This window comes from Mauremys reevesii, linkage group 1 (assembly GCF_016161935.1).
Source record: "Mauremys reevesii isolate NIE-2019 linkage group 1, ASM1616193v1, whole genome shotgun sequence".
Lineage (NCBI taxonomy): Eukaryota > Metazoa > Chordata > Testudines > Geoemydidae > Mauremys > Mauremys reevesii.
Window position 1 is genome coordinate 257,670,270 of NC_052623.1, and position 22,089 is coordinate 257,692,358.

The following is a 22,089-nucleotide window of genomic DNA, read 5'->3' on the forward strand; positions in this document are numbered from 1 at the left end:
TATTTTAGGCAATCAGACACGACGGGGATTATGCTGCATAAAAACTTAAAATGGAAATAGAACCTTTACAGTAGGCACATTTTTAGGCCAACCAACACTAAAAGGGAAATTAGAAATGTAAAGCACCTACTAGGTCATCTAGTCAGTGCCTTGCCAGCGTCGGATTGTTCTGTGCCACACATTTGCTCATTCATTATCCCTTTTAACAAGGTGGTTGTTCCAAGCAGGGAATTCACGTATTTAAAACAGTGGCAGAAGATCTGTGGCGCCTACGGACATGCAGGAATTAGCTCATAGGGCGGCAGGCAGATGCCGTGGGGGCAAAGCTCGCTGCGGGGGGAAGGGCTGCTGAGCATCGTGCAAAGAGCCCCCTTCTAAATGACTGCCCCGAGGGCGCTGCAGGCAGGGCACGGCAGCGTCCCCCTAGCTCCGGGAGAGTGAACACACGCTGCCTGCCCTGGGGACTAAGCAGCGGCTGCCTAGCAGCGCGCTCCCCGGGCGCGTGCCGCTGCCCTCCGCCCCTCTCCCAGGAAACCCCGTGCCGGGATGCCCCCCTAGTCAGAGGGAGAGAACCAGCCGCCGCCGCCCGCCCAAGAACGGGCGGTGACCCAGCAGCGGGCGCGCGCCCGGGGACGAGCGCCGCGCCCCCACCCTCGGCACTGCAACAACCGCCGTACCCTGACGTCACCCACACGGGGAAGAAGGGACTCGAGCTGGCGGCGTCCGTAGAGCGCATGCGCACGGCTAACTCTGTCTTCTTGTGTTGGGTGGTGACGGGGCGCCGGCGCTCTATGGCTTTGCTGTTGCAGCCCGGTGAGATTAGCGGGAGGGACACTTCCTGTGGGGGCGGCGGCTGCATGACCGGCAGGGCAGAGAGGTGAGGTCGGGGTGGGGGCGTCTGTGAGGCCCGGTTAGGGGGGAGAGCTGGGAGCCCAGGAGGCTGTGCGCCAAGGGGAGGGGGCGCGCCTGCGTGTGTTGGGGAGGGGGTAGGGGTACCTGTGGTGGGGGGAAGGGCTCGTGCGTGTGTGTTGGGGGGAGGGGAGGGCTCGTGTGCGTGTGTGTTGGGGGGGAGGGGAGGGCTCGTGTGCGTGCGTGTTGGGGGGGGAGGGGTACCTGTGGTGGGGGGAAGGGCTCGTGTGTGTGTGTGTTGGGAGTTCCTGTGGATGCTAGTAAAAGGGGGGGGGCTCATGCGTGTATATATTGCAGGAGGGGTACCTGGGGGGAGGGGCGGAAGTTGGGAGGGGCTTGTGTGTAGGGTAGTGGGGGAGGGGGCTCCTGTGTGGTATGATGTGGGAAGGAGGCGTGTTGCTGTGTAGGGGGCTTCTCTGTGCATGTTGGGTGGGATGGAGGAGAAGCTTGTCTGTGTGCTGTGAGAGATAGCAGCTGTACCTAACTTTAAGGAATAACTTAGCGTAGGGGGTGAATTTATTGGCCCTGAACTGTATCAGTGGTTCTCAGCTACAGAGATTGTTGTGCTATCCCCACCATGGATACTGCAGGCTTTTGCAATTGGTGCTCGCCATGGCATCCGTCAGGGTCTTGTAAGTTCGGGATGCGGCAATGAGATGAAATGTTTCACTGTTTTAAAAAAAAAATTCCTTCACTTTTTAAAAATAAAATTAATGGGAACATTTTTGTTATAATTTGGTATTGTAACCCAACCCCTTTATTCTTGTTTGTCAAAATCTAAACTGTGCCTCCTACTTAGAATGCTAGTGTCTTTCCTCTTCATGGAAAGCACTTGAAATGATGTAGGGCCCTTAGAATGGATAGCAATGTAACATTAAGAATTAGTTCATATTTTATCAGAAACTGTTGGAAGGAGACAGGTGGCTATTGTTGATGGGGATTACGCTCTTCTGTTTCTGGCCCTCTCCTGCATTGTCGCCTATCTCTAAAGACACTGTCAGGTTAAAAATTATATTAATAAGGGAGAACTAATCCTGTGGTCTACAGGTCTTTTTAAAGACTGTACTGTGGGGGCCATAGTGGAGGAAGGGGGAGAGGCAGTAAGTAGGAGCAAAGGAGAGGGAAAGAATGGCATTTAAGAGGAAAAGGAGTGGGATGAGGTCAGGGCAAACAACCTATCAGAAAACAGCATTCAGTGTTAAACTGCTAACAGTCAGTTTGATAACATCACTGTCATCCAGAAGTGTGGGCCAGCCCCTAGTGTGGCTAGCTCAGGGGTGGGTAAACTATGGCCCAGGGCTGGCCCGCCAGCCAATTTAATCCGGCCCTCGAGCTCCCGCTGGGGAGAGGGGTCAGTGGCCGCTCTGCGCAGCTCCCGGAAGCAGCGGCATGTCCCCCCACTTCTGGCTCCTATGCATAGGGGCAGCCGGGGGCTCTGCACGCTGTCCCCACAGCTCCCATTGGTCAGGAACTGCGGCCAATGGGAGTTGCAGGGGCAGCACCTGTGGACAGAGCAGGGCACAGAACCACTTGGGGCAGTGTGCAGTATCAGTAGTCTTTCATGTACTATGCTCAGACTTTCCATCTGCTTCTCACAGAAACTCGGGTCACCAAGGAGACCGGCTTGGATAGCTCTTCAGACACTGGTGGGAGTTTTCAGTTTTTACCAGTTTAATCTCTCTGGTATTCTTAGATTAGATAGGATTAGCTAAGGACTCCAACCTTGGATTAGGCTATTTAGAAGATCCCAGCAGGGACTATTAAATTAAAAGCCCATCACTATTCTGCTGTCTTGCATCATCTAGGAGCTAAGAGTGGTTTCATGTCTCCTGGCACAGTGGAAAAGGGAGACTGGAGAGGGTTGGTTGTGGCACAGTAGAGTGCATTGGTATCTGTGCAGGTGGTGGCCAGTGCAAAATAATAATCAATTCCATTTAGGTCTGACCTACAAATGCAGAACATAAGAACATAAGAAAGGCCGTACCGGGTCAGACCAAAGGTCCATCTAGCCCAGTATCTGTCTACCGACAGTGGCCAATGCCAGGTGCCCCTGAGGGAGTGAACCTAACAGGCAATGATCAAGTGATCTCTCTCCTGCCATCCATCTCCATCCTCTGATGAACAGAGGCTAGGGACACCATTCTTACCCATCCTGGCTAATAGCCATTTATGGACTTAGCCACCATGAATTTATCCAGTCCCCTTTTAAACATTGTTATAGTCCTAGCCTTCACAACCTCCTCAGGTAAGGAGTTCCACAAGTTGACTGTGCGCTGCGTGAAGAAGAACTTCCTTTTATTTGTTTTAAACCTGCTGCCTATTAATTTCATTTGGTGACCCCTAGTTCTTGTATTATGGGAATAAGTAAATAACTTTTCCTTACCCACTTTCTCAACATCACTCATGATTTTATATACCTCTATCATGTCCCCCCTTAGTCTCCTCTTTTCCAAACTGAAGAGTCCTAGCCTCTTTAATCTTTCCTCATATGGGACCCTCTCTAAACCCCTAATCATTTTAGTTGCTCTTTTCTGAACCTTTTCTAGTGCTAGAATATCTTTTTGAGGTGAGGAGACCACATCTGTACACAGTATTCGAGATGTGGGCGTACCATGGATTTATATAAGGGCAATAATATATTCTCAGTCTTATTCTCTATCCCCTTTTTAATGATTCCTAACATCCTGTTTGCTTTTTGACCGCCTCTGCACACTGCGTGACATCTTCAGAGAACTATCCACGATAACTCCAAGATCTTTTCCTGACTCGTTGTAGCTAAATTAGCCCCCATCATGTTGTATGTATAGTTGGGGTTATTTTTTCCAATGTGCATTACTTTACATTTATCCACATTAAATTTCATTTGCCATTTTGTTGCCCAATCACTTAGTTTTGTGAGATCTTTTTGAAGTTCTTCACAATCTGCTTTGGTCTTAACTATCTTGAGTAGTTTAGTGTCATCTGCAAACTTTGCCACCTCACTGTTTACCCCTTTCTCCAGATCATTTATGAATAAATTGAATAGGATTGGTCCTAGGACTGACCCTTGGGGAACACCACTAGTTACCCTCTCCATTCTGAGAATTTACCATTAATTCCTACCCTTTGTTCCCTGTCCTTTAACCAGTTCTCAATCCATGAAAGGACCTTTCCTTTTATCCCATGACAGCTTAATTTACGTAAGAGCCTTTGGTGAGGACCTTGTCAAAGGCTTTCTGGAAATCTAAGTACACTATGTCCACGGATCCCCTTGTCCACATGTTTGTTGACCCCTTCAAAGAACTCTAATAGATTAGTAAGACACGATTTCCCTTTACAGAAACCATGTTGACTATTGCTCAAGAGTTTGTTTTTCTATGTGTCTGACAATTTTATTCTTTACTATTGTTTCAACTAATTTGCCCGGTACCGACGTTAGACTTACCGGTCTGTAATTGCCAGGATCACCCCTAGAGCCCTTTTTAAATATTGGCGTTACATTAGCTAACTTCCAGTCATTGGGTACGAAGCCGATTTAAAGGACAGGTTACAAACCTTGGTTAATAGTTCCATAACTTCACATTTGAGTTCTTTCAGAACTCTTGGGTGAATGCTATCTGGTCCCGGTGACTTGTTAATGTTGAGTTTATCAATTAATTCCAAAACCTCCTCTAGTGACACTTCAATCTGTGACAGTTCCTCAGATTTGTCACCTACAAAAGCCAGCTCAGGTTTGGGAATCTCCCTAACATCCTCAGCCGTGAAGACTGAAGCAAAGAATCCATTTAGTTTCTCCGCAATGACTTTATCATCTTTAAGCGCTCCTTTTGTATTTTCATCGTCAAGGGGCCCCACTGGTTGTTTAGCAGGCTTCCTGCTTCTGATGTACTTAAAAAACATTTTGTTATTACCTTTGGAGTTTTTGGCTAGCCGTTCTTCAAACTCCTCTTTGGCTTTTCTTATTACACTCTTGCACTTAAGTTGGCAGTGTTTGTGCTCCTTTCTATTTGCCTCACTGGGATTTGACTTCCACTTTTTAAAGGAAGTCTTTTTATCTCTCACTGCTTCTTTTACATGGTGGTTAAGCCATGGTGGCTCTTTTTAGTTCTTTTACTGTTTTTCTTAATTTGGGGTATACATTGAAGTTGGGCCTCTATTATGGTGTCTTTAAAAAGGGCCCACGCAACTTGCAGGGATTTCACTTTAGTCACTGTACCTTTTAACTTTTGTCTAACTAACCCCCTCATTTTTGTATAGTTCCCCCTTTTGAAATTAAAGGCCACAGTGTTGGGCAGTTGAGATGTTCTTCCCACCACAGGGATGTTGAATGCTATTGTATTATGGTCACTATTTCCAAGCGGTCCTGCTATAGTTACCTCTTGGACCAGCTCCTGCGCTCCACTCAGGATTAAATCTAGAGTCGCCTCTCCCCTTGTGGGTTCCCGTACCAGCTGCTCCATGAAGCAGTCATTTAAAGTATCGAGAAATTTTATCTCTGCATTTCGTCCTGAAGTGAAATGTTCCCAGTCAATATGGGGATAATTGAAATCCCCCACTATTATTGGGTTCTTCAGGACTTCAGGATATGTGTTTAGAAAAGGCCGGTGCTGTGATTCAGCATGGCTGTCTGATGTCTAGCTGCTGAAGAAAGAGAGCCACTGTAGCACAGGAGAGGCTTATGTTAACTCTACCATATGTAGCCCATGGTTGTGATAAACTGAGATGCTGGACTGCAGCTGTTCCAGAACTTCTCTCTTCTCACATTAGGACATTGCTTTGCCGTAAAGCCTCTGACACTTTGCTTGCCCTCCCATTGTAGTTCTTCTCGTATTCTCTTTTGACCCAGAACACTTCATTATTATTTGGGTGCTGAATTTACTTCCTCCCTCTGTTTTGTCTTGCTATTGAGCACCAGTGGGAGCAAATCTAAGGAGGCGATTGTGCACCAGCTCCTCCACTATGTAAAAGCCCACGTGGGGTAATATTTACTTCAAGATAATGTTATTAAACAAAATATTCCCAATTAATTTAGTTAAATCTACCTGGCTTGGTCCTACAGGTGGTTTTCACTGTTGCTTTTATACATCTCCAATATTTTTATGCTCATCTTGATTCTGTTGCTGGTTTCTGGATGCAATTGTGAAATGCTTTTTAAAAGAAAACAAGGACTTTACAGTCAATCTAGTGCTCATGAAAGAATGCTGCCAGCTCTAAAGATTTAAACCATCACCTGTTCACCAGACAGGCATGGTATGGGCAGCACAGGGGGTTTGAAGTCATTACAGGATCATGGGAATCCCGTATGATCTTGTTCACTAGCCCTATATGACATATTACATAAATTGCTTGAAACTCCACTGCCAGGAATATCCCAAACAGAGGATTGTACCTCTGTGCCTCATATGCAATGCTTCCCCAGTGGAGCTGACTGCAATAATAGAGAAAAGCAGATCTAATCCTCTTACTCCTGTTTATAGCTGTCAATCCTACGGGAAGAATCAGAGGGGCGATCTGCTGCTGAAGCCAAGACAAATAAAAGGGTTAGTCTTTTCCTTCTCTCACTCTCTCATTTGTCTCATTTTGTGTAGCTGCTTCCCCATTGATCCCAGCAAGTAGAGTGAATCTAACAAGGTTTGTCCGGTTCATTCAGTGGACAGTAGGAGCTTGAGAGCTATTCTGTGGGAAAGAACAAATTTAAATAGAGAGGAAGATGAGGAAAGAAATGGGGAAGGAGAAATGTGAAGAGAGCTGAAGAAAAACATCAAAGGGATCATTAGGGTTGGGAGAGAGAGAATTGCTCTTGTGGTCTAGCAGTAATGGCTAAAAGTTTGGAGTATCACTCTGAGAGCATCTTATATTCTAGAGAGATTCCATTTGGCTGTCTGAAGGAGCAGAAGTGAGGGACTCTGGAGGGAGTCTCCTTGGTTGGAGGGAAGTTTGTTGACATGTTTGGTTCTCTTGGAAAAGAGAAGGCAAAAGTGGAAAAATAGTTGGAAGAGGGAGGTGGGGACATGCTTCAAACAAAAGGACAGATATGAGAGAAAACTGACAGAAAACAAGGTCGTGGTGGAGGACATGCATGAAATCCAAAGAGATGAGGAATGGGAGAAAGAAATGGAGATATGAATCTCCTAACTATATTGACATCTATGGAAGCTAGGTGCCTAAAAACCTTTTGAGGATCTTGGCCTGAGTCTTCATGCCATTTAATCCCTGTCTTCTCTGCAGAGACTACCAAATTAAGTGATGTCTCTATATGGAGAACTGTATATTAGGAATTAGACTAGTTTTACATAGAGCTGGGATGACAAACCTCAGACGTGCTAAAAGTGATAAGTAATGTGTTTTATGGTTATGCCAAAGACATTGGCATCAACTGTGTTGCAGTGAGAAATGCAGCCTCAAGCATGATGCCCCTCGTGTGAATTGCAAGTGTGATTTGAGAGTGGAAGACAGGATCATACTGGCAAACGCTTGGGATCCTGGAACATCTCAAATAGCTGCAGTTTTTCCTCTTCCTTCTGTAGGGAAGTGTGCATATGTGTGCGTGTCCATTCTTTGCCCGGAGATGTCTGCTCTTTCCAATTATGCCTTGCGGATGGCCCGCCTGAGTGCCCGGATATTTGGAGAAGTTGTCAGGCCAACAGACAATAAGTCCATGAAAGTAGTGAAGCTGTTCAGCGAGCAGCCCTTTGCCAAACGGAAGGAGGTCTACGATTGGTATCCCTCTCACAACACCTACTTCGCCCTCATGAGGAAACTCCGCTTCTTTGGCCTCTACAGGTGATCCATATGTGTAATGGAGGGGCGGGGGGTGAGGGGGATGGACTGGGCAACAAGGACTTGTGGATTCTATTAGGGTTGTGTTAAAGCAGCAGTAGAACTATTAAAGTGGTGCAGTTCAGAAAACAGACAGGTCATATAGAAGAAGCACTTTTTTTGCTGTGCTTGGTGTGGGAAGAATAGAGTAAAATGTGGACTGGTTGTTTATGTAGTTTTTCCTGTTTAGATGCACTGAATCTTTTGTGGGCAAGAGTTCGTAGACCAATGGGTGTAGTTAAGCAATCACATGTCACTATGGGGCATGCTTCTTCTAGCTCAGTGGTTCTTAGACTGTGGGTCAGGACCCCAAAGTGGATCGTGGCCCTGTTTTAATGGGGTTGCCAGGGTTGACGTTAGACTTGCTGCAGCCCGGGCCCAAAGCTGAGACCCAAGCACAGGGTTTGACTCGGGACTGAAGCTGAAGCCTGAGCCCCACCACCTGGGGCGGTGGGGCTCAGGCTTTGACTTTGCCCCCTCTACTGGAGGCCGCACGGCTTGGGTGGGCTCAGGCTTCGTTGGCCCTCCTTCCCCTCCCCCATGGTCTTGTAATAATTTTTGTTGTCAGAAGCGGGTCGCGGTGCAATAAAGTTTGAGAACCCCTGTTCTAGCTGTTTGGGACAGGGGCCTTATCCATTAAGAAAGCATTTTGCAAAGATGATGAATGATAGGTGTGATGTCTGTCTGCAGAACAGAAGCTAAGGCAACAATTATGGGGTGTCCTGTTCTTTCAAGGAGCTGCAAAAGACGTATAGCATGTTAACACACCAACTGCTAAAATATCTTACCCTGTGTTTATGGCTACTTCAGTATCCATCCTTGAAATTTGGTGGTGGTTGGTTTTTCTTTAAGTTTTAAAAAACGAAGTCCCCTTCAAACCATCCAAAATGAAGGGAAATTGTTTTACAATTTTGAGTAAGGAAACTCTGAACTGATTACTTATAGATGTTCTTTGAGGCAGTTAAATGCAGCCTTTACTCTGGCAAACTGGCCTGGAATTTATAGGAGTTTCTTTACCATACTAGAAATAGAAATCCTACCTATTATATAGTGACCATCCAGGTGTTGCCTGCACTATTGTAAGAACAACACTTCCTAGAATAACTTGCTCGTGGCACAAAACGCCAAACTATAAACTGTGCTCGCTCAAGTGTCTTGTTTCTTGTGTATGCTCAGAGAGGCCTGCAGTGGCTCAGGTGTGCTATTCAGAAATAAATGTTGTGGTAGGCAGTAGACATTAGACACAGATCTAAAGACCAAGGGGGCCTGGGAATAATTCTTAAGCTTTTCTGGAAGTATTAAAAAGAGCAGGGCAGCAGCCTTAGACAAGCTTGAGGTGCTACTACCCATTTTCCCACACTTTCCACTGCTAAGTTGCATTTGGATGGGAGATGGAGTGGAATTTGTTTAAAGGGTTCTCCAGGATTTCCTATCCTGTACTTCCCCACCCCTGTTCACTTTTTTACTGCTTTTTTTACAGCAACTAGTGCAGGGGAGTCCTGCTTCATGACTAGGGCTCCTAGGCGCTATGATAATACAAATAAATAATAAAGATCCCACTGGCAGATATAGATTCCTCCAGAACCCTTCAGTGAAATCAATTGAGAGCAATGCCAGGTGTAACTGCAGCCCTCCCTGCCTCTCTTCTTAGGAGCTAATGACCCAAACTTAAGTCTTTGCATGACATTACAACACAAGATGAGACTTCTGAGCTAGCTTGGGGGCGTGGGATTTTGATTTTCTGTCTCTTTTTGATTTTATATTTTACTTCCCATTTGAGCACAATGGATCAATAAATGTACTGTAAGAAATATATATCATTTGTAGCTGATAAAGGCAATCTTGTTAATTCCATAAGTACCAAAGGAAATCTTTCAATGAGATTCAATATAAGCTTCATTCTCTAACACATCTGGACAACCATCAGACTTGCCTGGGAATAGGTGTGGGTGTGGGAGTTGGAGAGCATTGGATAAACAACAAGACTGCAAGTGAGGAGATTTGCATCCTGTTTTTCATTCTGCCACAGACTTGGTGTGACTCTGAGCAAGTCCCTTCACTTCTAAGGCCATGGCTACACTGGCGCTTTACAGCGCTGCAACTTTCTTGCTCGTGGGGTATGAAAAAACACTCCCCTGAGCGCAGCAAGTTACAGCGCTGTAAAGCGCCAGTGTAAACAGTGCCCCAGCGCTGGGAGTGCGGCTCCCAGCACTGTAAGCTAATCCCCACGGCAGCGCTGTACAGTTGCAAGTGTAGCCATACCCTAAGTCTTGTTTTACCCCACCTTTTAAAATGGAATAACACTACCTCACATGTTGGTGGTAGGCTTCATTCCTTAATTTCTGTTAAGTACTTTGAGATTCTTGAATGGAAGGTGCTGATGTAATGCAAAATATCACGTTGTTGGTTTGTTTTCCTCTTGATATAAAACACACTAGGATAATGTACATGTTGTATGTTTAGTTCTCATCTTGTTTTGTGTACATCTCTCCGTTCTTCTAAGTGGGAATCTACCATTCTGAGTGGGAAGTATTGGCCGCCAGAACCCACTGCACTCTTGTTTTTTTGGAAGAAGTTAAATTTAACCCTCTTCCCTCTCTTTCTTCCATTCAGAGATGAACATCAAGATTTTAAGGAAGAGATGAGGCGGCTGAAGAAGCTCCGTGGTAAAGGAAAACCCAAGAAAGGAGAAGGAAAAAGAGCTACCAAGAAGAAATAGTGCTATTTTGGAACTGCAACAGACTACTTTGGAAATGTCAGAGCAAAAGCAACCCTATCCCTTTCTTCCCAGCCAGAGATGGATTTGCATGCAGCTGAGTTTATGGCTGCAGTGGGGATTGGGTGTAAGCAGTCTGCCAGATATTAAACTCTGAATCGAACTCTGTTTTTACTAGGCTTCTTTGAGTGCTCAGGTTTTTGGGGGATGATGTTTTTTTTTTCACCAGTGACTGTATATATGGGAATAATTCAGTATGTTCCAGTACCCATGATGATGATGGTTTTTTGTTTCAGTTGCTATGGGAGCCCTTTTCTACCTGAGTCAGCAATAAAAACCGATCTACATGTTTGGTGTTCACCTTTGCTGCTTTCAGTCCTTGTTTCTTGACTTTTCACTTTCACCAAAATACTACATGTTCTACCTTTTTTTTGTTCATTAAGTATGTCTTACTTGCTTATATTGATCCCAGTGCTGTTTGGTTCAGACTCAGTAAGAATGATGCCTTCTGCTACTGTGTAGCCTGGAACATCAATTTATAATGCATGCAGCTTTACCCGCCCTACCCTTTGCCTTGGTGGTTGCTTTTACTTAATGCTGGAAACAATTCATTTGCATTCTGCACTGGAGGGCACTTTCTGGTCCCTCCCTGCCCACAACACTCTCACTGTACTGTGTATAATTAGATCTACAGATGATAGAAGTTGTGGTGTGAGGATTCTAAATTGCTTCCAAGTTCTGGTCCCTACCAAATGTATTATTGTTAAATATGTATTGTTCCAAAAGGAGATCAGACAAAGATGTTTATCTGTAAGGACATGTATGTATTATTCCACAAGGAAATTAACTCTAGTTCATTGATATTGGGGGCATCTTTATAGCTAGGCTCCTGCAGCGTTATCCATTTTAGCAACTAGGTGTCTCCTTACCCTTTTTTGTCTTCTTTTCTATTCTTTCCCATTTTGTGGGTGCAGCAACAGAAGATACGTCCACATCTGTTCCTGTGTTTTAGGTGTACCTTTCTGGCCCTCTTCCCACTTTACATGCTGATGCCTTCTCTTCCAAGTGTATAGGCCCAGCTCTTTCCCTTTCCCCACTTGCACAATGTACTGCTAACAGTACTCCCTTGGCTGCCTTCCTGGATGTGGCAAGTGAATTAGCAGGAGAGGGCCAAGTTAAAAGGCTTGTGTGCATGAGGGGGGAGATTGTAGTACATAGCAAGCTTTCAAACTCCAAAGGCACCTACTGAAATAAACACCTTCTGCATACCCTGGAACATACAGATACAGGCTGAAGGTAAAAATCATCAGGGAGGCATACTCTTCCCTGTGTATCTATGCCACATGCACTTGAGAATGAGGATAACTTTATAGGTATACTCCAGCTGGAGATACCCAGTAGAAATTGGTGTGTGGGTCTATGCATTCACAGTCATGTTAGGGTTAAAGTTTTATATAGACAATCCAAATTCAAAAATATGGCTTCTAGAGCATACAATCCACTCCTTGTGCAGCTCTAGTGCTTACTATTACTGTACATGAGATTTGTATGTATCTTATGTTAGTTAATCCTTATTTTATGGTGTCTTCCCTGGCAAACAGTAATCAACAAGGTTTTCTCTCTCTCACATACACACACACACTATGTGTGTTTAGAGTGCTGAAACACAGTTTGAGAGGAGACTAACTTTGTTTCTAGACTTTTGAGCATTTAAAATCTCAACTAATATTACATAATTTATTTTTTTCTAATTCATACTACAATATACAAATGAGCACCCATCACAAATTCTGGTCACCTTTGGCAAATGTCTAAAAGGGGTAGGCAACCTATGTCACGCATGCCAAAGGCAGCACCCGAGCTGATTTTCAGTGGCACTCGCACTGCCCAGGTCCTAGCCACTGGTCTCAGGGGGCTCTGCATTTTAATTTAATTTTAAATGAAGCTTCTTAAACATTTTAAAAACCTTGTTTACATACAACAATAGTTTAGTTATAGACTTATAGAAAGAGACCTTCTAAAAACATTAAAATATATTACTGGCATGCAAAACCTTAAATTAGAGTGAATAAATGAAGACTTGGCACACTACTTCTGAAAGGTTGCTGACCCCAGTCTAAAAAATAATTAATCAACTTCAGCACTTACACCCAAACAACCACTACCTTCCCCAATCACTCCCCTTCCCAACTCCTTGCAGGGAAGAGAGAAGAGATGGTTCTTATAGCATGCCCTGAATAATAAACTTCAGGCTATGAACTGAAGCTGCAGGGCAGTGAGTTTCAAAGGCATAGGTTTCCACCATTAATCAATTCCCGGCAGCCCCATCTCTCTTATCCTAAAGGGGCTTTATCTAGCTGAAATACCTATATGGTCCCCTTTACTGTAGTATTAGAGCCCCTCATAATGTTTAAGACATTTAGCCTCACAATGCCCCCATTTGGTAGAGAAGTGTGACTATCCTCATTTTACAGATGGAGAGCTGAGAAAGAGAGATTCTAAGGGTACCTCTACACTGCAATATACGATCTGTGGCTTGGCCACAGCTGACCCTGATCAGCTGACTTGGGCTTGCAGGGCTAAAAATTGTGGTGGAGGTGTTTGGACTCAGGTGTCTGGGCTCTAAAACCCTGTGAGGGGGTGGGTCTCAAAAGCTGGGCTCCAGCCTGAGCTGGAATGTCTACTTTATGTTTTTTAGATCTGCAGCCACCCTGTGAGGTGGAGTCAGCTGAGCCAGGGTCTGAGACTAGATGCTGCAGGTTTTTTATTACAATGTCCTTTGCCCTTGTATAACCTTTCTTAGACTTCAGATCAACAGTTTTTATAGTGAAATTACCTTACTTTGATATTTAGATGACATGCAGACTGGGAGCACCTGAAATAATGTTACACCTGTGCTCCAGCTCTTGATGATGACAAACTTGGTTCATTGACCTTTAAATAAGGAGCTGAGAGCTAAATGTTTGCTTTCATCTGTATCCTGAACAGGTTTATTGAGATATCCTGGCAATTTATATCCTAAGGTAAGAGGGTCAGTGTCACGGTTTATTTCAGGTGAGGCATGATGGTCAAAGGAAGTGTGACTTGAGGTCTAGCAAAACATTACAAAGTATAAAGAAATATGTTTCTCTATATCTGAAAATCTAGCCTTTATACTTCTATATAATGATAGTAACAGCAACCTTGAGTTCAGGCAGAGTATTTTTAAGGGTAGCAATGTTCTAAAGTAGGGTTCATGGGGCTCTTTAAAACTTGTTTGTATCATAATGAGAGAGTAACATGGTAACTGGCCCCTTTAAAAGGGAGCAGGATCCAGTGCACCTGGACTGATTATCTGCTGCTCAATAGGGTTTATGGGAAGGCAGCTGGGGCTTGGGATGGGGGAGATAACTACAGGTGGCTGGAAGGTGCCTGTGCAGACACTGCAGCTAGTAAGAAGGCTCCTGAGTCAGCAGGAGAAAAGCACTAGCTGGGAGGGCTTGTGGAGAAGACCGAACTGTAGGTAAGAGGTGCTGAGAGATAAACCTTGGAGGAAGAGCAGGTCTAACTTTAGATGGGGGTGAATTAAATGAACTTAAGGGAAGGAAAGATCCTCAGGGAGGAGGGACAGAGCCCAGCTGAAACCAAGATGAAGACTTCATATGTTTGAGTTTTCTTTTGAAAGATTTCATGTAGGACTAAACAAATCAGATGGGGGAATGTTTTGAATATCTGGCCTAAGTGGACTTTTTAAGGGGCCCTGAGTGAAGGAGAAATTGAGGCAGGGTGCTGCCAAACCATATTTGTCTAGAAGAAGGCACAACAGGGCAAGTATTTCCTTTGATAGAGGCACACTGAGAACTTTTTTTGAGCAAAATAATTGACCTTGCACAGCCCTACCTTTATGGGATCCAGTGTTGTCTGTCTGTCCAAATCATGCCTATCATGCAGCCTCCTATTATATATTATAGTCTAATAAATGCAAGTTTCTTTTGGAAACATAGTGAAGATGTTAAAACAAATACTATTGTGAATGTAGCCATTACTAGCACCACTTATTGAAAATGTGGAGCAAATTTGATTATTGATAATTTGTATATTACTACAACACTAATAGTGGGTGGGGGGGGAAGAACAAGTAGAACTTTTTTCACACCCTAGGTATGTGTGCTTCATTCAGGATAAATGTTAAATTTAAAATAATTCACCAGCGGTGTCCGGGGGCGGGGGTGTATTTTATTCCACTAGTTTGAGTGCAGAATTGGGTAGCAGGAGATCTGGAATATGTCCCTAGTTCTGCTAATGAGTTGCTGTTTACTCTGTCTCACTGTGCCTCTGTTTCCCCATCTATAAATTGGAATAATGTTTACCTACCTCACAGAATTTTTTATGTGGTTAAGATGCTACCTGCCCCTATTTATGCAAATAGCAGCTTTGCCTGTGTACACTAGGGCCTACACTTGTGCAGCTATGCCAATGGCTGGCTATGGTGGCTGTAACTGGAGCAAATCCACAATGGAAAATATATTTCAAAACCTGATTTCAGAGGGATTCTTTTCATGTAAGAGTTGATGACACCAATAACACCTGAAACAAGCTGTATGGAGCTCTGCATTCACTGTTCCGCTTTAGGTGTTAGAGATGTTCCCTTCCAGTAGCTGCTCCCTCTGGACTTAGTTGACAAGTGGAGGGGAGAAAAAGCTGATTTTCAAAATTTTGTTTTCAATGGTAAATGTATCTGCAACTTTTAAGTGTAACACACATTCCTTGGAGAGATGAGTTAAGACAGTTTTGCATACTTTTTTTTTAAACACACAAATATGGAGGGAATGTCACTTTAGCCCCTAGAATTCTATTCCTGTGTGTGGTCATTGAACACTTCTTGTACAGCTTTTGGATTGGAGCCCTACAAGCCATGCTGCTTATCAGAAAACATCTCTGAAGCCTTGTCTTCCCTGCTAAAAAAGGTGGTGTTTTATTTAAAAAAAAAAAAAGTCCTCCAGGCAGCTCATACTTGTGAGCTATCCCATGAAAACAAAGCACTTTTTTTTACCATGAGATAAATTAGGCAAGATCAAACCTAGGCAAGGGTAGAGGGTTGACCTCACCTAATTTACCTTGTGGTAAACTAAAGCCTTCTCCTCACTGTGGTTTTACCTCAGGCTAGCTTGTGTGTTAGTTATCCTGTGGTAAAAAATACACTTTTTTTTTTTTTAAGGCAGTAAAGAGAAGGCTTGGTCTGTGCCCTCTTGACTGAGAATCCCGAGTGTAAGGGTAGGCACTCTTCCTCTGCAACATCTTCTAGAGGTTGGAGGCTGTTTTACGTCTCCCAAACTACTTGCATGAATTTCCTATATAACAGTCTTCGGCCTGGGCTACACTAGCATGGGGGTTCGAACTAAGATACGCAACTTCAGCTACACTATTCACTTAGCTGAAGTCAAAGTATCTGAGTTCGACTAACCTGGCTGTCCTCACAGCGGTGAGTCAACTGCCGCTGCTTCCCCATCGACTCTGCTTACTCCTCCTGCCGAGGTGGAGTACGAGTGTCGATTAGCAGATCGATTTATTGCATCTCATCTGGACACCATAAATCGATCCCTGATACATCGAACACTAGATATACCCTTAGACTCAAGCGTCTAATTAAAAATACTTAGTAAGAATAGAGAAAGGAGCAAATTAAAACAAATGGTTTACATAACCAATGTAGTTTTTACCTTAGGTGAGAATTAGACTAGGTAGGTACATCTTGGGCCAGAGCCTTAAGACTGACCTTTCTGGGACAGATCCACTTGGTGGAAGAGAAGGTGTAAAGGTTGCATAGCCTGATATCTTATTTCCTGCTCCCTGCACATTTTCCTGCTTCCTTCAAAACCAATCTGTGTTAGGGAATACAGGAGAAAAAGGGAATAAAAATTATTAGTCCTGAGAGGATTAATTTATGATTATAGAATAAAAAGAGCCATGTAGCTAAAATGTGGTTAAATGCTAACTAAATAGAAATATAATTGTTTGCAAATATTTGAAGCTTCTAAACACCACTGTAGCTGAGGGATTGTTTAGAATTGTCTAAGGGGATATAAATAGAACTAACCGGTTGCTGATTCTGCTGCCACTGCTGAATCTTAGTACTCTACAAGTATTAACTGTTTAATGAAATTGAGAAAGTTAATTTAGGCTAAATAGTTGGGAAAAGTTTCTAAGGTGGTTATGTAGTGGACTGTGGGTTGGGCTCCTGAAAGTAGTAGATTACACCTCCTTGGCCTGAGCCATTCATTCAAAGCTAGATTGGACAAAGCTTTTTGTAAAAGACAGTGTATGGAACAAGTCTATGCTGTGAGGCAGGGGAGATATGCTAGCTGACCTAACAGGTCTTTTCCATCTCTAGCTGCTATGAGTCTATGAAAACAAACCTCTCCAAGGGATAAGAAACGGGAGGGGGCCTTATATCCATTATGGTGTTTTGTCTAAATCTGAAAGTTCTTTACTTCATCCCACTGCTCTTCAAACCATTTGTAAATATTTGATGGCGTTCAGTGGGTATGCTCCATTCTCCTATGTTACATGTCTTGTGGCTTTTTCAGTAAATGGACCTTTTAGCAGTATCAGAAGCAGAATGCATTCAATCTGGAAAAAACTAAGAAACTTGACACATCGGCAACACTGTTTTTTGCAGCAACGTTTTATTGCCGCAGAGGTAAAAGTAAACATATAGGGAACCTAGTGTTTCATTACAACTCTTGTCTGGATACAGATTCATAGGGTTGCTTAGGCCAGGATTTCAGAAGTTGATGACTTAAGTTAGGCTTTATAATCAAGCAACTAAAGAAGGGGCCTGATTTATTTTATTTTTAAAATGCTGAGCACCCACTGATTTCATTTAGACTAATACTTGCATAAGGATTGAGGCCCAGATTCATAAAGGGACGCAGGCACCTAAACCCCAGCTTCAGGTGTGACTGTAATCCACAAAACCCACTTTCATCTGCTGCCTAACTCTGTAGGTGCCCAAACTCACTTGCCCCTGAAACTTTCACTGTAAAAGTTCCCTAGGTGCCTACGTTTCTGCCTGCAGCCATGTGTAGATGCCTGTCTCCTGTCCCACCTAAGCCCCAGTGTGACCCATGAACTGGGGGAAGATCCATCTCGCCTATGGGGCCTGAGCTGGTAGGTGTGCTCAGAAGCTGCCTACTTGAGCTCCATTCAGAATTGAGAAGGAGGTGGTAACCCCCTGTAAGTTTTAGCCCACTGGTTAGAGCACTCACCCAAGACCCAGGTTCAATTCCTCCCTCTAGCTGCTGGGGAGAGAACAGAGGTCTCACACCTCTCATGAGTGCCTTAACCACTGAGCTATTGGATATTATGATGTGGGGGTAGGGGGTCTCCCTCCATCTTGCCTGTTGAAGCTGTTCCATTGTACATAACTAAGTATAGACTCATTGAAGCAGGGGAACTGGATCCTCGGTCTCCTACTTCCCACCTCCATTCCCCAATCACCAGGCTATAGAGTTGTTCTTTCACTCTCTGGCCCAATGACTATTTTAGGTATTTCTCCAAAGCAGAACAGCATCAACAGGAGAGATTGAGGGGCTCTTGGGGTGCCCCACATGGGAATAGAAATTGATGGAGTCTGGTATTTTTTTATGCTATTGTTTATTTAAAGTCCTGCTTGTCTGCATGTAGGAGAAACCAAAAACAAGGTATAGCTGCTCTGCTTACAACCTCAAGCCTTTTTAGCCAGCACCAGACCCCAAAACTTCTCCAAGGTCATGCTGTGTTTATAGGCTCCTGCTTGTTTTGTTTTTTTTTATTGTCTCTAAGTCTCTGCCCGTTTCTTGTCTGTTTGCCCACCTACACTTTTTTTCCATACCTGCAGACACCCAACTGGTCAGAAAAATTGCCAAATCGTGCTAGTTTCTGGGCAGACTCCATTATGCCTTGTTTTAGCTGTGTCCCCTTAACTGCCCTTTACAGCAATCTTAAGTAAAGGGCACTTTCACACATGAGTTTCAACCATGTTTTAACTCAACCCATAACAAGGTTTAACCCAGCTCACAGCACTCAGGTAGATGGCTCACAGCAGCTCTGACTTAGGTACCTGTAGTGAGTCGGTGTGGCTCCCCTCCTGCCCGGCAGAGGGAGCTGCCCTGCCAACACCTCAGTGGGTGGAACTTGGCGCATGCCCAAGCTCAGTCAACACCCAGCGGTAACTGCCCTGCCTGGGGAGGAGCCCCAGGATTGCAGGCCCTGCTGTTACCCAGAGGAGCCGCCCGAGCAGTCCTGGCCCAACTTCCCAGAGGAGCGATGCAGACCGACTGGCCTGAACCGGGTGGGACGGACGAGGTAGGCGGCTGAGGGCACTGATGTGCCCATGTCAGTGTGTTGCGGCCAGGATCCCCACTGACTGCAGCGGGTCCACGCGGCTGGGACACAGTGGAGTGGGTGGGCCTGTGTCCCCCCTGCCACCCCACTCACGGGTGGCAGTCTTCCCCCTCAACCCAGCGCTCTGGCATAGCAGCTTGCACTTGGCTGTTGCTGCTCAGCCCCTGCCTGAGGGTCTGAGCTAGAGCTGCTGTGTTGCTGCCTGACTGAGGGCTTGGGTTTTATGGACTTGAACTGCTGCTCAGCCCTGCCAGAGGGCCTGAGCTCTGCCTCTTGCTGTTGCCCCGCCCTGCTCCAAAGGGCCAGGGCTTATTGAACTGCTGTTGCTCTGCCCTGCTCCAGAGGGCCAGGGCTTATTGAACTGCTATTGCCCCGCCCTGCTCCAGAGGGCCAGGGCTTATTGAACTGCTGTTGCCCCGCCCTGCTCCAGAGGGCCAGGGCTTATTGAACTTGCTCCAGAGGGCCAGGGCTTATTGAACTGCTGTTGCTCTGCCCTGCTCCAGAGGGCCAGGGTTTATTGAACTACTATTGCCCCGCCCTGCTCCAGAGGGCCAGGGCTTATTGAACTGCTATTGCCCTGCCCTGCCCCAGAGGGCCAGGGCTGTTGCCCTGCCCTGCTCCAGAGGGCCAGGGCCTATCTGAACTATTGTTGCCCTACCCTGCTCCAAAGGGCCAGGGCTTATTGAACTGCTGTTGCCCTGCCCTGCTCCAGAGGGCCTGGGCCTATTTGAACTGCTGTTGGCCGGCCCCTGCACCAGAGGGCCCGGTGATCTAATGTTGTTGTGACTCCTAATAGCTAGCAGGCGAACAGAAGTGAGTTCCTGCCCGCTGGAGGACAGTACCTAACTCTGAGAGGGGTGGGGCTAAGGACACATCCCTCTTGTTGTCATCTCACATTGGCTATCTTAGGCAGCTCCCCACCTAGCATGCTGGCTTTTATGGATTATATTTTAAGGTGTCCAACCAACAGGGAGATATACAGGGAGCCTAGGCACCTAAATCAGGTTTTGTGGATTCCATTGTTGGTTCCAGCACTCTTTCTAGTTAGATGTTGTGACTCCTAAATCCCTTCGTGAAGCTGGGCCTGAGTAAATACTTAATGAGGATCTCAGAATGCAGTCCCTGGAGAATCTTTGTATACCTGAGTCAGCATTGGCTAATGCATATTAGGCCCCAATTCAGCAAAGCACTTAAGCAAGTGCTTACTTTTAAGCGTTTAGTGAAAAGGGATCAACTTAAAAATGTGTTTAAGTACACCCCTGACCTGGGGACTTATTTTGTTTTCAGCAGATTGAATCATAAGTTACATTTTTTTAAAAGTACTACCAAGAACGTGTATAAAAGACTGATGGGATGTGCCTGAATGGATATTTCTTCACCTGAGTGAACCACTTAGAAAAAAAGATAGACGTGGTCTCTGGAAATAAGTCTCCACACAAACCAACTGCCAAGAAATTCAACATTAAGTCTGCCATAGTTCCCTAAGTAAAACAGGGACATTGGATGGTTCGGAGGGATTGGTAATGGGCCATAGAACCTTTTTCTGTTGCCATGACAAATCTAGCTTGGGTCAATAGTGACCAAAAGATATTCGCATCTGAGGGCTGTTCAGCAAACTGCATGAAGTGAGTTGATATTCTCAGCAGGCTGGTGTTCATGTCAGTAACCATGATCACAAATGGTGTAAGAGGAAGACCAAAGGCTGAATCCAAGTGGAGACTGATTTATCCAATTACTCAAAAGATGGTCCTTCCAGGTTGGGACTGAGGTGCAGTATGAGGAAGCTCGTGTTGCTGCTGCCTGGCTGTTCTGTGCCTGTTTTTATTATTATTGATATTATCATAGCACGGAGGAACTCTAGTCATGGAGAAGGACCCCACGGTGCTAGGCACTGTACAAACACAGAACAAAAAAAAGTATCTTCCCCACCCCTGCCTCAAAGAGCTTACAATCAAAATAGGCACTATGATAATACTAATACTAAGCCAAGAGACAATGGATGGACTTTCAGGCTAGCACTGTTCACAAACACTAAATTCACACTTCTAAAAAATAAATAAAGTAAGAAATATCAACCAAAAGCATGAGAATCTTGCAGTCATAATTGACTCTCCTGGAAAGTAGCACTCCATAGCCTCTTGGCTTGTTTATGCTCTTAGCCAGTCTGCTTATACGTTGTGTCATTTTTCAAGGCACTGCTCTGTTGCCTGATATTGACCCAGGCACAGGTATAAAGTCTCTCTGTATATTGTCAAAATCAAACTGCTAGTTAAGTCTAACATGCCATCAAATAAAAGCTCTCTATATAATAAACAATGCCTTCTGAGTATAGATGAATATTTATAAAACATACAATTCATTTATAAAAACAAAAATAAAAAATGGATCTAAGATGGAGCCCTGCAGAACTTCCCCAGTGGGAGTATCTAGGAGTTGTATTCATTTACTGAAACAAATCGTTGCCTTTTGTAGGGAGAAGTCATATCAAATTAGAACAGGAATACCCATGTCCAGAAGCCTTTAGTGTAACTGATGGCTGCAAGCAATCCACAGCATCAAAAGCCTTTGAGAGATCATTGAACATTGCACCAGAAATTTTGCCTGTGGTCTATTGCATCTTAAGCATTCTCAGATACTCCTGTATCAGAGGGGTAGCCATGTTAGTCTGGATCTGTAAAAGCAGCAAAGAATCCTGTGGCACCTTCTAGACTAACATGTTTTGGAGCATGAGCTTTAGTGGGTGAATACCCACTTGGTCGGATGCAAGTCTATAAGGTGCCATGGGATTCTTTGCTGCTTTTTCAGATACTCCTAGAAATGATAACCATAGAGTATTCAGTGAGTTGCCTGATTCCCACATGCTAGACAAGCAGATTGCATCTTAAGGGAAACTAAATGTAAGCAAGTCTTTTTTTTTTTATTTTATTAATTTTATTTTTTTTAAACCACTGACAGACTATTAATTGTGGCATTAACCCCTTCAACCTTAATATCCATATATTACAGTATAAAACTTCCATTAAAAACCAAACGACATTCAATGCATTGCTGAAGAACAAATATTAAAACGAATGAAAACTCAAGCTAAAATTTAACACACAATTCTGACAAACAATTTTCACAACATGAATTGACACATACCTATCAACTGAAAATTTCTGTCTGGACACGTATGCTGTGTGTTGGGGAATATCTGGAGTAGAATAATAGGGAAAAGCATGGGATGTTGGTGGGCCTTGGAGAGGCATCAGGCAGGTAGTGGGAGAAGCATAGGTGGTAGAGGGCATGGAGCATATAACAGG

At 44.5% G+C, this 22,089-nt stretch overlaps 2 protein-coding genes across 9 annotated transcripts in view; one reads left to right on the top strand and one right to left on the bottom strand.

The window, feature by feature from the left end:
* Positions 1–428, bottom strand: part of TMEM178B (transmembrane protein 178B) — a 364,196-nt gene extending 363,768 nt beyond the window's left edge. For 4 of the 5 annotated variants that reach the window (XR_005583004.1, XR_005583010.1, XR_005583006.1 and 1 more), the window contains exon 1: positions 131–428. The gene's annotated coding sequence lies outside the window, so the exon portion shown is untranslated. Of the gene's footprint in view, positions 1–126 lie in introns of all 5 variants that reach the window. The other variant, XM_039482224.1, reaches the window with a different exon arrangement.
* A 238-nt stretch (positions 429–666) lies between these two features.
* Positions 667–10,798, top strand: MRPS33 (mitochondrial ribosomal protein S33). Of its 4 annotated transcripts, none has more exons than XM_039482257.1 (4): positions 667–813; positions 6,366–6,428; positions 7,416–7,671; positions 10,321–10,798. In XM_039482257.1, the coding sequence occupies exons 3-4, from the start codon at positions 7,457–7,459 to the stop codon at positions 10,424–10,426; spliced, it is 321 nt and encodes a 106-aa protein (XP_039338191.1). In that variant the 5' UTR covers positions 667–813; positions 6,366–6,428; positions 7,416–7,456; the 3' UTR covers positions 10,427–10,798. The 4 variants fall into 4 exon arrangements, with proteins under 4 accessions (XP_039338191.1, XP_039338183.1, XP_039338208.1 ...); XM_039482249.1 differs by having other exon boundaries at positions 723–877; XM_039482265.1 differs by lacking the exon at positions 667–813 and adding an exon at positions 1,520–1,541.
* The last annotated feature ends 11,291 nt before the right edge of the window (positions 10,799–22,089 follow it).

Coding starts and splice junctions, on each gene's coding strand:
- MRPS33 (XM_039482257.1), top strand. CDS start 7,457: ATGTCTGCTCTTTCCAATTATGCCTTGCGGATGGCCCGCCTGAGTGCC. Junction 7,672..10,320: donor CGCTTCTTTGGCCTCTACAG/GTGATCCATATG, acceptor TCTTCCATTCAG/AGATGAACATCAAGATTTTA.